The sequence below is a fragment of the Rissa tridactyla genome, chromosome 19 (genome assembly GCF_028500815.1).
Source record: "Rissa tridactyla isolate bRisTri1 chromosome 19, bRisTri1.patW.cur.20221130, whole genome shotgun sequence".
NCBI classification, from domain to species: domain Eukaryota; kingdom Metazoa; phylum Chordata; class Aves; order Charadriiformes; family Laridae; genus Rissa; species Rissa tridactyla.
In genome coordinates, this window is record NC_071484.1 from 5,612,324 (window position 1) to 5,626,502 (window position 14,179).

The following is a 14,179-nucleotide window of genomic DNA, read 5'->3' on the forward strand; positions in this document are numbered from 1 at the left end:
CCGGGGCGGGCGGGCGCCGGGACCGGGCTCCGCCCGCGGAGGGAGGGGACGGGCAGACCCGGCCCCCCCGCCCGGTACCCTCGGGTACGGCCCCGCCGCATCCCGGGGACACCCTGCCCCACTCCCCGCGGGACCCCGGCGCGGAGCCCCCCGGGCTGAACCCCCGCCGCCAGCCCCGGGCAGGGCTGCTCGGCGAGAGGGGACAGAGCCGGGAGCCATGAGGCTGCGAAAGAGCTTTATTAGCAACACGGTGGGACCGAGCGCCCCCGGCCGGGACGGGCACCGCAGGGCCGGGGGTCTCCGCCGCAGCCCAGCCGCCCCGGTGTCCCGGGGGCTCGGCTCAGGGCTGGTCGTCGCCGGCCTCGCCGCGGCCGAACACGAAGTCGTGCATGGCCTGGACGAACGCGCAGCCGTCGGGGCTGGTCAGCCTCAGGCGCGAGAGCGGGGCGAAGAGCTGGGTGGTGACGCAGCGCAGGGGAGGGCAGGGGGTGCCGATGGCCTCCAGGAACGCCTGGCATCGCAGAAGGGTCAGACCCATCCCCGTCGCAGCCCCACGGCCACCCTCCGGCACGGACCCCTTCCCAGAGCCTTTCCCGCCTGGACTGACCTGCAGGACGTCCTCCACCTCCTGGGCCGTGTGGCAGAAGAGGCTCTGGCAGTGCTGCAGGTACCGGTGATAGAGGCCCCGCGTCTCGGCATCCAGGTCCTGCAGCTCCTCGGGGTCCGGGCGCTGCAGGTTGGCCAGGAAGCTGGTCTTGACGGGTCCGCACTCCACCAGCGTCAGGCTGCGGGAGGGAACGGGGCGGCAGCCCCCAGCCAGGCACGTGAGCCATCGTGGTGTGGTCCCAGCCTCCCTCCATGCCGGCATGCCTCCATCCCAGCACCTGGGGGGCAGGAGCGCAGCCCCCCGCAGCACTGCCGGTACTCACTGGATGTTGAAGGGGCGCAGGACGATGGCCAGGCTCTCGCACAGCCCCTCCAGCGCAAACTTGCTGGCGCAGTACACGGAGTTGAAGGGCAGCCCTGGGGCAGAGCCAAACCCTGAGCACCGGGTCCCTTCCTGGTGGCTCCCCGTGCCGCAGGGTGCTGGGGGTCCCACCTTGCAGCCCCCCGATGCTGCTGGAGACGATGATCCGCCCGGCCCTGCGGCGCTTCATGGCGGGCAGGAACGCCTGGATGGTGCGGATGGCCCCGAAGAGGTTGACGTCGAAGACGGTCTTCATGGCTTGGTCGGAGCAGGTCTCCAGGGGGCCCATCAGTCCCACCCCCGCATTGCAGACTGCCGGGCACGGCGCTGGTGAGCTGGGCACCGCGGCCCCCTGCCCACTCCCCAGCACCATCGAGGTGCCAGAGGACAGCAATGTGGGGGCCTTTCCCTGTTGATGGGCCAGCGACCCTCGGCACCCCCAAGCCCAGCTCCTGCCCCGCTGAACATGTGCCCCCCCAGCCCCGGGACCGCCAGCACCTCCCATGATTTGGTATCTGCTCCCAGTGCCCCGGGGAGGGTCAGCAACCCCGGAGAGCCCCCCCAGCCACCCCAGGGACGGTGGGGGCACCGGGGAGAGCCATACCCAGCACGTCCAGCTGCTGTCCCTGCACCTGCTGCACGGCGGCCGCCAGCGAGCGCGGGTCGGTGACGTCGAGCTGCAGGACCTCCAGCGTGTCGGGGCAGTAGCCCCCCAGGTGCTCCAGCAGCCGCTCGCCCTTGGCCAGGTCGCGCATGGTGGCGTACACTGGGGGAGAGAGCGCGGCTGCGGGCAGCGCTGCCACCGAGCTGCTCGGCCTCGCCAGCCCCAGCCTGCCCCGGGCACTGCCTGCCCGGCCCAGGGAACCCCCAGGGGTGCCGGCTCCCCCCGGGGCAGCGTCACCCCTTTACCTTTGAACCTGCGAGCGGCGTCGGCCGCCAGCCGCGCGGCCAGCCCCAGGCCGATGCCGGAGGAGCAGCCTGTGATCAGCACCGTGGTTTTCTCCATGGGCCAGCAGTGCCGGCCGAGGGGGCCGCGGCGTTTAAAAGGGCTGGGAGGGGGGGTCCCCCCTGCCCCACTTCACGGGTGTTGTGTCTGCCACCTTATCTCAAGGCCCCTCCACCCGCCTCCCTGCCTGCGCCCGGGGCTCCCCGCGCCTTGATGCTGGCGCAGCTGCCGCGATAAAGACCCCAGAGAGCTGGGACTCCCCCCGCGGGAGGAGGCTCTGGGGCACAAGGGGAGCCGCAGCCCTGGCGGTCGGCACCAGCTGGGGCCAGAACTACCCGTGCCGCGCCGTGCCAGGCGCCCCGGCTGCCAGCATGCATCTGGCAGCGTGTTTTTCCTGCTATGCAGGCTCAGGGGCCAAGCGCCGCCCCGCTGGCCCCCCATTTCACACAAGTCCCAGGCTGGGGAGAGGAGAGGGACACGCACGGGAGAAAACAGTACTCGGCAGCCAGGCCTTTAATCACTCCGCCGGCTGGCAGCTCCACGGCCAGGCACTGCCCAAGCCCCAGCCGGGGCAGGGGGGGTGCATGGAAAGGCCTAGAAACCCCTGTCCCGGGGAGCGCAGCCCCAGCGTCACTGTAGAAAACTCCACAAAGTCTCTTCCGATACAAAAGGCACCAAGCGTGGCTGGGGCCGTGCAGCGGCAGGTCCCCGCAGGCACTGGGGTGCAGGGGGCAGTGCGGGGAGGCCCAGGACCACACCAGGGGGGCAGCTGGTTCCCCGCCTCCCCCGGGGCAGGGGCTGCTCTGTCCCGGTCCGGCTGCCACCTCCCTGGCTGCTTCTCCGCCATCACCACCCCCGCGGAAGGAACATGTGTGTGCCCTGTCCCTCTGTCCCTCTGCACAGTCCCGGCTCCCATCGAGCTTCCAGCTGGAAGTGCCGGGGCAGCGGAGACGTCACCTCCGCGCTCACGCCTGGGGCAGCCCAGCTTCCCCGGGGACAGGCTCGGGGCAGGCAGGTGGGTCCAGCAGGGCTGAGCACAGAGCACGGCAGGTCACTGGGGCAGAGCCTGCCCCCAGCCAGCTGCCAGCCCCCCTCGGGGTTCGTCCTGTCCACGCAGGGGGGGGCAGAGGGACCAGGCTGGCTGGGGGCCACCGGGGCTCTGCGCCTTCATTCCAGCGTGGCCAGGACTCGGCCGTCAGGCCAGGAGCCGCGGGACCCCGGAGGTGGGAGGGTGTGAGGTCTCTGCCCTCCATCCTGGGAGGAACAGCCCAAAGTCACGCCGGCCCGGCCCGGCCATGCCGCAGGGCGCTGGGGTAGTATTTGAGGAAGAGCTTCCTGGAGATTTCCAGCGTGTCCCCAGCCGGCACGGCCGGGTAGCGCTTCTTGTTGTAGACGAAGCCTCTCTCCACTTGGAAGACAGCCTGGTTGAACTGGTCCTGGTGGAAGGGGCTGCCCGAGTTGAGGCTCTCCACCAGGGCAGAGACGAAGAGGCTCCAGCGCACGCCATAGTAGTCCAGCACCAGCCCCCCCAGCTGCTTGTTGGCATAGTCCAGGATGTTCCCGCTGGGTCCCCAAAGCGTCACCTGGTTCCGGGCGTTCAGCTCGTACTGCTCGGCCTCCCGGTCGCTGGTGGCCACGGCACGGGCGCTCTCCAGCCAGCGGCCCAGCAAGAAGAGGCTGTGGCTGGAGAGGAGGCTGTCGAGCTCCGGCAGCAGGTCGTAGACCAGCACACCGCCGGCCGTCAGCAGCTCCGGCAGCGCGTGGCTCTGGAAGGCGCGGCGGATGCTCAGGTAGTATTCGCTCACCAGCTGCTGAGCCGCCTGCCGCGTGACGTCCACCAGGTCGTAGCGGAAGGTGGGGCTGGCGCCCAGCTCCGCGCCGGCGCTCAGCAGCAGGCGCCAGGCCTTGTAGACGTCGCTGGCGTTGTACCAGAGCTCGGTGTCCATGCGCAGGGAGGGCCGGCGCACCAGCGGGCTGCGGTTGTGGTTGACGCAGACGCCGGTGCAGTTGTACACGCTGCGGAGGAGCAGCCGCCAGGCACTGGCCGCGGCGGCATTTGGGGCGCCGTAGCGGCGCTCGGCGTAGCGGGTCACCCAGCTGGGGAGGTCGAGGGGCTCCTGGGTCCAGCCCAGCTCGTTCATCAGCTCGTACACCATGTCGTTCTGCTCGATGCCCTCAGGCACCAGCCCGGTGCCCACCATGGTGGAGTTGGGGAAGCGCCGAGCCGTGAAGGGGCCATGGTTGATGGCCTCCACGGTGCCGAAGAGGCCATGATTGCCCCCGAAGTTGTGCAGCATACACCAGATGAAGGGCTGCCCGTAGAAGGACTCCGTCCACTGGTAGACGGGCTTGGACTCGGCAAAGAGGTCGAGGACGATCATCCGGCCGAGGGGCACGCCGTGCAGCAGGGCCCGCACCTGTGCCGGCTGCCAGAAGTCCGGCTGGTGCTGGAAGAGCCAGCCCTGCATCAGCCACAGTGCCTCGGGGTCGGCTGGGAACAGAGGTGCACGCGGTGAGGCTCCCCTCCGGGCGGGCCCTGGGGCCATCGGCCACCCCTCCTAGAAGGGGCTTTGAGGGGCTGGCACCGACAGGGTCTGCCCAGCGCAGGCAGCTCAGCGCCCATGAGGAGCCCATGGCCACCTTCTCCCCTGGCCCCCAGCTCTCCCCACCGAGCCCTGCGGCCGGGCCGGCCCCACACGCTGACCCACCTCCCGTCATCGACCTGAAGACGGCATTGCTGACCCTCGAGAGATAGGCAGGGTCAGAGGAGAGGGGGGTCATCTCGTTGAAGGTGTCGGCGCTATAGACGTGGTCTGTGCCAAACTCCTTGATCAGCTCCTTCAGGAAGAGGGTCCCGATCACCTGGAACATGGGGTCCTCCGGGTCCAGCAGGTAGGTACAGGAGTAGGTGCAGTCGAAGTGGCTCCAGCCCCCGAGGCGAGTGGCGTTCACGCGTGGGAAGACCCTGCGCCGGAGGCAGAGATGGGGATCAGGATCGGGACAGGACCCCTGCAGGGACAGGGCAGCCTCCTGGGGCGGCCGGTGTGGGCACGGGAGGGCCAGGAACCACCTCGGCCCTGGGAGCCCCATGTGCAGCCGGCGCTGGTCGGAGGTGGGACCCTGGGAAGGGTGAGGGGCTCAGGCAGCGGGGAGGGGGCTGATCTGCCCCACGGGGTCCGTGAGCGCGCAGGGCTGCACCTACCGAAGAACCCCCTGGGGCACGTGGCCCGCGAAGGCCGGCAGCACCGTGATCATCCCCAGCGAGCGCATCCTCTCCACGATCCGGTACTGGGAGAGAGAAGGAGGGAGGGAGCGGGGGGAGAGGAGCCCCCACCTCCCCGTGAGCATCCCCCGGGTGCCGCTAGAGCCCAGGGAAGGGAGACATGGCCCCCGAGCCTCCGCCAGCGCCCTCTCAGCCCCCCAGAGCGGGGCAGGGGGTCCCGTGGGTCTGCCCCGGGCAGGCGGGGAGCCCCCGGTGCCCCCGGTACCTGAAGATAAAGCTGTTTGAGGTGCCAGGCTGGCGGCAGCGGCCCTGCCCAGCCGCGCAGGTTCCCCATCCGATTCCAGGCCAGGAACGCCGGCCCGGTGAAGTAGGCGTCGATCTCGGACTGGTTGAGACCCAGTGACCGGTACACCTGCGGGGCGACCGGAGGCTCAGTGGCCCCGTTGGCTACCCCACCGCCCCATCCAGCTCCCCGGTCGCCCCGATACTCAACCCGCTGCCAGGCCGCCTCCTGCCCGGCGAAGGCCGGGGCCAGGTTGATGCCGCTGAGGGCCATCCAGTCGATCTCCCGCTCCCAGCGCGCCCAGTCCCACCAGGCGTAGGAGTAGCTCTGGGTGCAGGCGTTCTGGTAGTAGCGGTACCTGGGGGGAGCGGCGGGAGGCTGCGGCCGGGCCCCCCCCCTCCATGCCCGGCCCCGCTCCCGTTACATAAGGGCGCCTTGTCCCGGGCTAACGAGGCGCGAGCGGCTCCCGGCCCCGCGCCCGGAGTCCCGCCGGGACCCCCCGGCCCCGTTACCTGCCGGCGGCGGAGACGCGGATCTCGTCCCGCAGCCGCGGCAGCGGTTCGGGCAGGCGGAGCTGCGCCCCGGACCAGGAGATGTGGCAACCGCAGAAGTCGCGTAGGTAACGGTAAAGCCCGGCGGCCGCCGCCACGCCGCTGGAACCCGTCACCGCCACCGCCACGGCGGCGCCGGGCGGCGAACGCAACCGGTAAGTGTCGGGCCCGCCCGCCGCCAGCGCCGCCTCCACCGACAGCGACACGGCGGCGGCCCGCGGGCCCAGCAACCGCCTCGCCAGCGCCCGAACCGCCGCCTCCTGCCGTGCGTCCCCCACCACCGCCCGCACCGGCGCCGCCGCCGCCGCCGCCATGAGCAGCAGCGCCAGCCCCAGCCGCGCCGCCATGGCCGCTGCCTGCCCCGGCGCCGCCGCGCTCAGCCAATCGGCGCCGCCGAAAGCTGGGCGTGGCCGCCGACAGCCAATCGGAAGAAGTGGGGGGCGGGACAAGGAGGGACCGAGACGGTATCGGGAGCGGAGCGCGTTCCGGTCCCGGTCCCGGTCCCGGGGCGGAGTGGACGCGGGGGCCTGGCGGTAGCTACGGGACCCCCCGCGGGGAGCAGGAGCCACCGTGGTTTCCCGGGGTCGGGGGGAGGACTCCGGTGTGTTTTCATATCACGTTTTCGACCCTTCCTCCGCGTCCCCGGGGAGAACCGGGTCGCGGCGATACCGGAGCATCCACCAGCCCCACGGGGGAGCGGCGCTGCCCGGTTCCGGGATCCCTGGGATGGAGCCAGAGACGCACCCCTCTCCCGGTTCTCACCCCCGCCGCCGCACCGGCCCGAAGGGGGCGCTCCGAGACCGGCCCACCGGGACCCATCGGGCTCCGGGGTCGCAGCCGGTGCCCCGAGGGCCCCAACAGCGTCCGGAGCCCGTCCCGACCCCCGTTCCCCTTGCCCTTGCCGCCGGGGGAGCTCCGAGGGGCGACTGCCCCCCGGTAGCGGAGGCGGACCCCCGCGGGCAGGGCAGAACGGGGGACACAGACGTGACCCCCCCCGGGGAGCGGGGGCTCCCTCGGCTCCCGGAGGGGTTGGCAGCGAGGGGCGGCCCCGACACCCCCCTCCCCCAGCCCGGGTGCAGGAGGGAAGGACGAGCTGTGGGTCCCCCCATCGTCCCCCCCCCCCCCCCCTTCGAGGGGTCCGGCCCTGCCAACCCGCACCAGGGCTCCCCCCGCGGCCCCGGAGCCGTGAAAAGCGGCCAAACAAGAGTCATGGAAACGGGCAGAAATAGTGCGATTGCAGAGCGGTGGTGCAAGAGGGCAGGGGAGGGGGTGAAAGGGGGGAGCAGCCCCCGACACAGCTGGCAGCAGCCAGGGCCGGAGGGAGGACAAGGGGCTACGCAGACCCACTCCTCGACACCCCCACCCCGGGGACGGGGAACACCCCGGGCTGCAACGGCCCCACAAACACAATCCCCGAACCCCTGCGAAACCTCCCTTCTGCATATGGAACCCCCCCCCCGGGGCAGCTCCAGCCCTGCAGGAAAGGCCTGAGAAAACATCTCCATTGTCCCCCCCCACCCCCCGGCAGGTCCCCACAGGGACACCCCGGGACGGGGCAGCAGCCCTGACTGTGTTTGCCCCAGTCCCCGTGAAAGGGCTCCACAACCCTTGAGTTTAACCAAGCCTTAGTTTTTCCTCCTGCAAAACTGCCCGTCTCACACCGTTTGGGGGTTTATCTGGGCAGGCAGGAGGCCCCCCCCTCGCCCCGGCCGGCCCCAGCTCAGGATGTCAGCCCGAGCGCGATAAGCACAGCAGAGCACGGTCACACCGGGATCCTCGTACAGCCTGGCTCTGCCCACGCCGCCATACTGGCCGTCACGGGGACAGGGTCCCAGCGCAGGCAGCCGAAGGTCCCAGCTCCCCCCCACCATCCCAGGCCCAGCGTGGGGATCCCCTGGGAGAGCGCAGGGGAAAGAGAAGAGAGGCCACAGCGCTTGTTGTGCAGTTAGTTTAATTTATACAGTGACTGGCAGCAATGCATTTCACGGGGCAGCAGGACTGGTGTCACTGCTCCACCTGCAAACAAGTTTTGATTTTGTCTCCCATTCTGCAAACGCCCCTGTAAACACGCGGCCGCGGCCCCCTGTAAACACCGAGATCCCCCCCCGACGCTGCCCACGTGGACCCTGGCGGGAGCACACACACAGCTTTCTCACCGAATTTTAACCAGCCCTGCACTGCGAGGCATTTCCAACCTCAGTTCCCGGTTATAATGATTCTCATTACGGTTCTAATCTGTTCATACACAAATAGTTCAGATCCACTGCGACAATTAAACACGACGGTTACACACAGCACTAACGCACACACACACACTCACCACTGCTCCTACAGCTACATCGAGTTGAGGAGGGCAAGAAATGAGTCACATCTTGCACAGGAGAAAAAGCAACAGCTACCGCAGGGAAATGCCACCGAGACGCCGCTGCCACGGGACCATCTGGGCAAGACTCGGCCTCTTTTCTGCCTTACAGGGCTCCTTAGAGCCCGAGCACACACCACAGCGTGTGTCACCGGTGCCTCCGCCGCTGCCAAGCCCACATGGCACTATCTGGACGTGCCTCTAGGGCTCGGCAGCCTCGGGGCTTTGCTTTTAAACAAGAAACCCAAAAAGTGCCACTGCTGGTGGGCAGTACCAAGGTGACAGTTTGGGGCACAGCTCGCCCCCGGCCGCAGCAGGGCAGCCGAGCCCCTGCTCTCACCCCTGTCTCCAGAAACAAGAGGTGGAAGGGCCTTTGCCCGGGACAAGGAGCGTGCAGGGGCACAGTTAAAAGGAGCATCTCTTCTCCACGGAGGAAAGGAACAGCCTTTCTTGCAAGGACAAGGTGTTTCCCCAGCGCTAGAGCAGAGAGCGCCACCACACACTTAGCCGAGGCCGAGTCCTACCCCTTCATATCGGCTCCTCGAGGCCCAGCCGGAGTTCACAGAGCTGAATCCCTGCACGGGATGAGACATGGATTGGGCCAAATTAGAACACGGCCCGTGTGGAAGCCCTGGAGGCAGCAGAAGCACATCCCGGATCGTCAACTGCCCGCTGCTCCTAATTTGTTTGATCAGAGGCAGAGAGACACAGGATCCACACGTAAAACCTGCTTTAAAAGAAGTCTCTTCCCGAGCAGCAAGCTCTGTGACGCTGAAGCTGTTACGCCTTTTCTCCGTGCGCCTGAATGCCCCCTCAGCCAGAGTGGCGACTCTCTCGCGCTGCCCCGATGCGCCTGCCGGGGAGCTCACAGCACGAGAGGCACACGCTACACACCGCACGCAGACGCTTCATGCATTTGGTATCTTCAGGGGTAAACTTAAGGAACGAGGAGTTTCTTTGATCCAGTGTCACTCGTTACCCAAGAACATCAAAGCTCTTGGCTCTGAACCACCAAGGTAACACCGAGGGTGCTGCAATAAGTTATTTTTGCTATGGGGAATTACATGCAACTCGGACACACGGGAGGGGGTAACCATAAACACACGACGTGTAACACTGCCGGAGCGGAGGGATGTCTAATCGTCAAACCTCCCCTCGCGGATGGTATCAAAGGAGAAAGGGAGAAACTTGAATCCAGTGCCAGTGTAGAACTTGTTCTGGAACTCAATCCTGCAGGAGAGGGAAGAGAGATTCTTCATTAAAAAGGCAGCTCTTGGATAGGAGTTAGCAATTAGCAAGAACTCCATTAAAAGTATGATTGTTGACTATAAAAATAATAAAGCTTTGAAGGGAAAAAGTGCCGTTATAGTGTAGCTTATCTTCTGGCACAACCCCCACATTTTTGTTCCATGTTTCTGTAGCAGAGCAGGGAACTGCCCAGGAACTTCCATCCCAGCCCCACGGCAATAAAAGGGCAACACGAAGAGAATGACCTCCCTGAGCGCCGTACCGCTTGAAGGAGCGGCGAGCACAGAGCGCTTCCGACAACATCTCGTTCCCAAAGTTCCCATTTTAGTTAAAGAAGCCTCAGTCGCGTGATGCTCTGCTCAGACTTCCCCCGCCAGCTAATTCTGTGTATCTGCCCCAGCACGTCGGGTTCACCCCCAGCACGTTGGGTTCACCCCCACCCGACGACTGCTGCCGAGCCGGAGACGTGCCCGCTGCCTCCCGCTGAACGTTAGCTTTGCCCCGCTCGCCTTCTTCCCCTAATAAACTGCGTTTAAAAAAAAAAAAAAAAAAAAAAGAACAAGAACTATTCTCGAGAACCATCCGATGAGCAGCAAGAGCCAAATAGGGAAAGGAAAAAAAAAAAAAAAAAAGGAATCCCGTGATTCACAGTAAAAACAAGCACAGCCTTTCATGAGCCTCGTGAGAGACACTTTCCATTGCATGATCCATGAAAAAAACGAAGTCTCTGCAGGAATCAAGTGACAGCAAGTTGTAGAGCAATTTAACACAATTCGGGAGCAGTAGTTTTATGAAGCACAAAAAGGCCAATTTAGGTATTTTTTTTCCTTCACAAGTTGGGAATCACGGCAAACTCCAAAGCTTTTGGCATTCCAGCCGGCAAAAAGCGATTTCCCAACAGAGCCCAGGAGGGAAAGGTTCAGAAAACCCAGCTTTCTGCTCCCGTCTCCTGCTGCCTGTCGGTGCGGATCCGCAGAGCTCCCCGCGGAGGAATCCCTAGGATGAGCAGGATTTTCCGTGTGGGAGGAAGGGCTCCTTGCCAAGACGCTCTAGTTTTTCAGGAACCCTGATAATCTCCATAAGTATCCTGTGACTAAGTCACTATTCTGTAAGCAAAGGGAAATAAGAGGCAGAGGGTTGGGTACGTGAGTCACGCAGAACCCACTGTAAATGAAATTTTAACCCTGATGATTAAGTGTTCCAGCTGGCCCTGACATCTGAAAGCTGCTTTTGGACGCACTCGGTTACAACTGGCCACAACTGGATGCCTGAAGCTCGAGGAGAGGCTGTCGTAAGGTTAGGGAACTACCGAAAGAAAGATTCTTTAACCAAATATCATGGCTTAAATGTTCTGCGTGTTTTTTCTGCGCTTGTCTAGAGGAACACCCAGAACCCAAGGTCCTTTTTTTGGCACGAAACACGGCTGTTTCCAGGCTGTCAGACGCGCGAGCTCGACTGCTGAACTCGGCACCGCGTCTCTCTCGTCAGTGATCGAGTCCTGCAGAAGAATTTACTAGACAGCACTGCGGATAAACAGACTAGAAAGCTTTCTGGCAGGCAGAAGAAAACCCACTCTTCAGCTTTTTTGTATTAATAATTAGCTTAAGTGTTTGTTGGACTGTAGTATGTGGATTTTCCAACCCAGAGCCGCAGAGTGCCCACACTGTCTGGAAAACCAGGCAGCTCCCAGTCCGTGGGAAGCTGCTGCAGAGACGGTTCCTGCACCGGACCCTGACTTTCACCCGGTACAAGTGCAAACTCCTAACGCGGTGTTTGTGCGTGCGCCAACGCCTGGGGTGGGCCGCGATTCCGAGCGACCCCGAAGGGGGCAGCCCGCGGGGCACCTCACAGCGACGGGGGCGTTCGTGCGGAGACGGTGCAGTTGCTGTTTCCCAAAAAGGAGAGCGGTTTGGTGCGCGGCACGGCGGGTCACTCCGTCCTGCGCTGACGGGACACCGCCTCTTACAGCGGCGGTGCGCTCTGACGGTCGCACTAAAAGACAAGCGCTGGCTCATGACCTTACAAAGAAAAATAAAGTTCTGGCGAGCGGGAGGGGAGCTGGGCTTCACCCCTCCTGGCTGGACCGGGCACGGGATGCTGCTCCAGCTCGCCCACGCCTCTCGGCAAGCAGCACTCCCCCGCGGGGGCAGCAGGCCAGGGGCTCTCAGTTTACAGCCCACAACAGCCGTTCCACAAAGCGCCACATAATTGCCGCTTTTTATGTATTCCGCATGGTTGTTTGAGTTTGGCCGCATTTGCTGTGTTTGAAATCTATTTCGGGGTCCCTGCGCAGAGCCACAGCGCTCTCCAACTTTGCCATTTACAACAAAACAGACCTCGCGTGAGCTGCGTGCCTTCAGCTGCCCGCTGAGAGCTCTGCTTCGGCTCCTTTCACCGCTCCCAGGGGCTGAGCTCACTCCGGGGGTGTTTATGGACCAGCGGCAAACAGCGCAGGCACCCGGCGGTAAAGGAAAATCAGGTTTATGTCCATCTCAAGCACAGCCCCGATGAAGTGCCTGCACCCACCAGGAGGCTGCTGGGGCACCCAGGAGGGAGAGAACAGACTGAAACCTTCAGCGGGAGCAGATGAACACAAATCTCTGCGTCTGCCAAACCTACGCTCCCGCGTGGCCGGGACCCACCGATGACGGGAGACCAGCTGAGAGACACTTGGGTGACCGGAGCCAAGGCTGAACAACGTGGTGTGACGGCTCCAAACTCTGGAGCTGAACCCTCTCCATCACGATGCTCATTTAGCACCAACTTCTCTCCTACAGAGCGATACGGACCTCACTCTTCACTGCTCTGAATTAACCTTATTTGCTTTGTATTATGCCCGCTGCTACCTGTTCTTTCTAGCTGCGGCCGGGTCTCGGGACATATTCTAGGGAGAATAGCTTCCAGTTCCGAATCAGGCCTAAAACTGAGCCTAAAATTCTGCTCTACCCAGGAAAACAGCTCTGCTGAAACCATATTCCTGCATCAACCCATGATGTTGGGACCTTTTGCATCCAGTTACAGACTTCTCTCCTTTTGGGCAAAGTCTGTGTTTGCTCACATTAGAGCAGCTGACCAGCTTAAAAAAAAAAAAAAAAAAAAAAGGCAAGCTCCTTTAATCTAAACATTCATATCAAACTACATTACTGAAAAGCAAATACAAATGTAAAATATTCCAGAACGGCGATGGTACAGTCAAAGGAGGTAACAGGAGATGTGGGGTAGGGCTCCGAGAGCCGCCGCGCTCCAGCAGATACACCCGCCCGCATCTCGGCAGCACTCGGAGCGCTTCCTCCACCCCGGGATGCCCGAGCACCACCCAGCCTGCTGAAAGAATGCACGCTTTCTGAAAAAGCACAAATCTTCCTCATTTGGGGCCGATGGGCAGAGCACATGGAACAATCTGTGCTCCCCCTGCCCCCGCCCTCCCAAGTAAGACACATGCTAAATTCCTCCTCCTTTCCAGGAAGGCTGAACCACCCACACCTTCGGAATTCTTGATAGGTGATTCTTCTCCCACGGCCAGAAAATCCCATCTGCTCCTCCCAGGACAGCTGTGTTTGACCCCCTCCCCCCTCCTTCTAAAAAAGGGAACACCTACCACTGGAAACATCCCGATTTCGCGTTCAAAAGCAAAAAGGAATGTTAACAGCACGTTCTTTTGAACAACTGCAGGTGCCTTCCTCTCCACCGCGATAACAAAAAAATCCAACAAACCCAAAATAATTTCAGCAGATTACTTGCGGTCTGAAACATTGCCTTAAACCTGCCTTTTTTTTTTTTTTCCCCCCTAAGCCTGATCAGGTTTTCCTCTTTGAGAACGTATGTTAAAGTTTTACAAGTTTGAAAAATAGGTTTAGGGAAAAACATGACTCTGTTAAGAGCTTCAGTTCTGCAGCTCGGCAGCAAGCGCCCTGCACTGGTCTGCAGGGAGCAGTGACCCACGTGCTTATTGCCATCGCCCAGCTGGGCTTCTCTGGTTGCCATTTCAGTCACACACATCTTCCCTTGATGCATTTCCAGGCAGTTTTGTTTTTTAAAAAAATCACACTTTAAAGACAGCCCGGCAATGTGAAAAGCCACCTCTTGGCTGAACTGCAGCCTCCAGTTCACACTTGTTCCAGGTGCTCCGCGAGCGGCATCCGTTAGCACTGTTCGTGATTATTAAGAGGCATCTCCACAAAAACATGCTTTCTTATCTTAGCCCATCCCTTTGGGTGAAAGGGAAAACACAGAGCCTGCCAAGAAGGAAAGGTGTTCAGAACTGTTCACCTGCTATTGTTCAGAAACGCGCCACGCAGCGCCGCGGACCAGAGAAAGGAGACTTTGAAAAATCCACGAATCCACAAGCAGTTGCAGACGGGGAACGGCGTGCACACACGGAGCCGGGGCGCTGCGGACCCTCTGCTCTGCCGGGACTGCCAGCGGTAACTCCAGGCTGGTTTGCAGAGCTCGCTCTCTCCCGCTAACGCAATGGCGTAGCACAGTGACAGCAGGATGAGGATGAGGAAACACCGGCCCAGTCAGCAACAAGTTCTCAAGTGACTGGTATGAAGATTTCTAGGCTGGATGCCAGGAAAAACAGAAGCACCATCCCGCAGC

At 62.9% G+C, this 14,179-nt stretch overlaps 3 protein-coding genes across 9 annotated transcripts in view; all 3 read right to left on the reverse strand.

Annotated features, from left to right (window-relative positions):
* Positions 1-230: 230 nt before the first annotated feature.
* HSD17B1 (hydroxysteroid 17-beta dehydrogenase 1) lies at positions 231-2,320 on the reverse strand. Of its 5 annotated transcripts, XM_054224617.1 has the most exons (6): positions 1,877-2,320; positions 1,572-1,733; positions 1,100-1,279; positions 930-1,023; positions 608-785; positions 231-511 (listed from the first exon to the last, which is right to left on the reverse strand). In XM_054224617.1, the coding sequence occupies exons 1-6, from the start codon at positions 1,971-1,973 to the stop codon at positions 341-343; spliced, it is 882 nt and encodes a 293-aa protein (XP_054080592.1). In that variant the 5' UTR covers positions 1,974-2,320; the 3' UTR covers positions 231-340. The 5 variants fall into 5 exon arrangements, with proteins under 5 accessions (XP_054080592.1, XP_054080591.1, XP_054080588.1 ...); XM_054224616.1 differs by having other exon boundaries at positions 231-785; XM_054224613.1 differs by having other exon boundaries at positions 1,100-2,320.
* An 81-nt stretch (positions 2,321-2,401) lies between these two features.
* Positions 2,402-6,325, reverse strand: NAGLU (N-acetyl-alpha-glucosaminidase). The gene is made up of 6 exons (XM_054224611.1): positions 5,932-6,325; positions 5,630-5,777; positions 5,402-5,548; positions 5,116-5,201; positions 4,622-4,878; positions 2,402-4,404 (listed from the first exon to the last, which is right to left on the reverse strand). The coding sequence occupies exons 1-6, from the start codon at positions 6,315-6,317 to the stop codon at positions 3,188-3,190; spliced, it is 2,241 nt and encodes a 746-aa protein (XP_054080586.1). The 5' UTR covers positions 6,318-6,325; the 3' UTR covers positions 2,402-3,187.
* A 1,579-nt stretch (positions 6,326-7,904) lies between these two features.
* ATP6V0A1 (ATPase H+ transporting V0 subunit a1) overlaps positions 7,905-14,179 on the reverse strand; it is a 30,576-nt gene continuing 24,301 nt past the window's right edge. For all 3 annotated transcript variants that reach the window (XM_054224141.1, XM_054224140.1, XM_054224139.1), the window contains one exon: positions 7,905-9,562. In XM_054224141.1, coding sequence (XP_054080116.1) covers positions 9,469-9,562 — 94 coding nt within the window. In that variant the 3' untranslated portion in view covers positions 7,905-9,468. The remainder of the gene's footprint in view (positions 9,563-14,179) is intronic.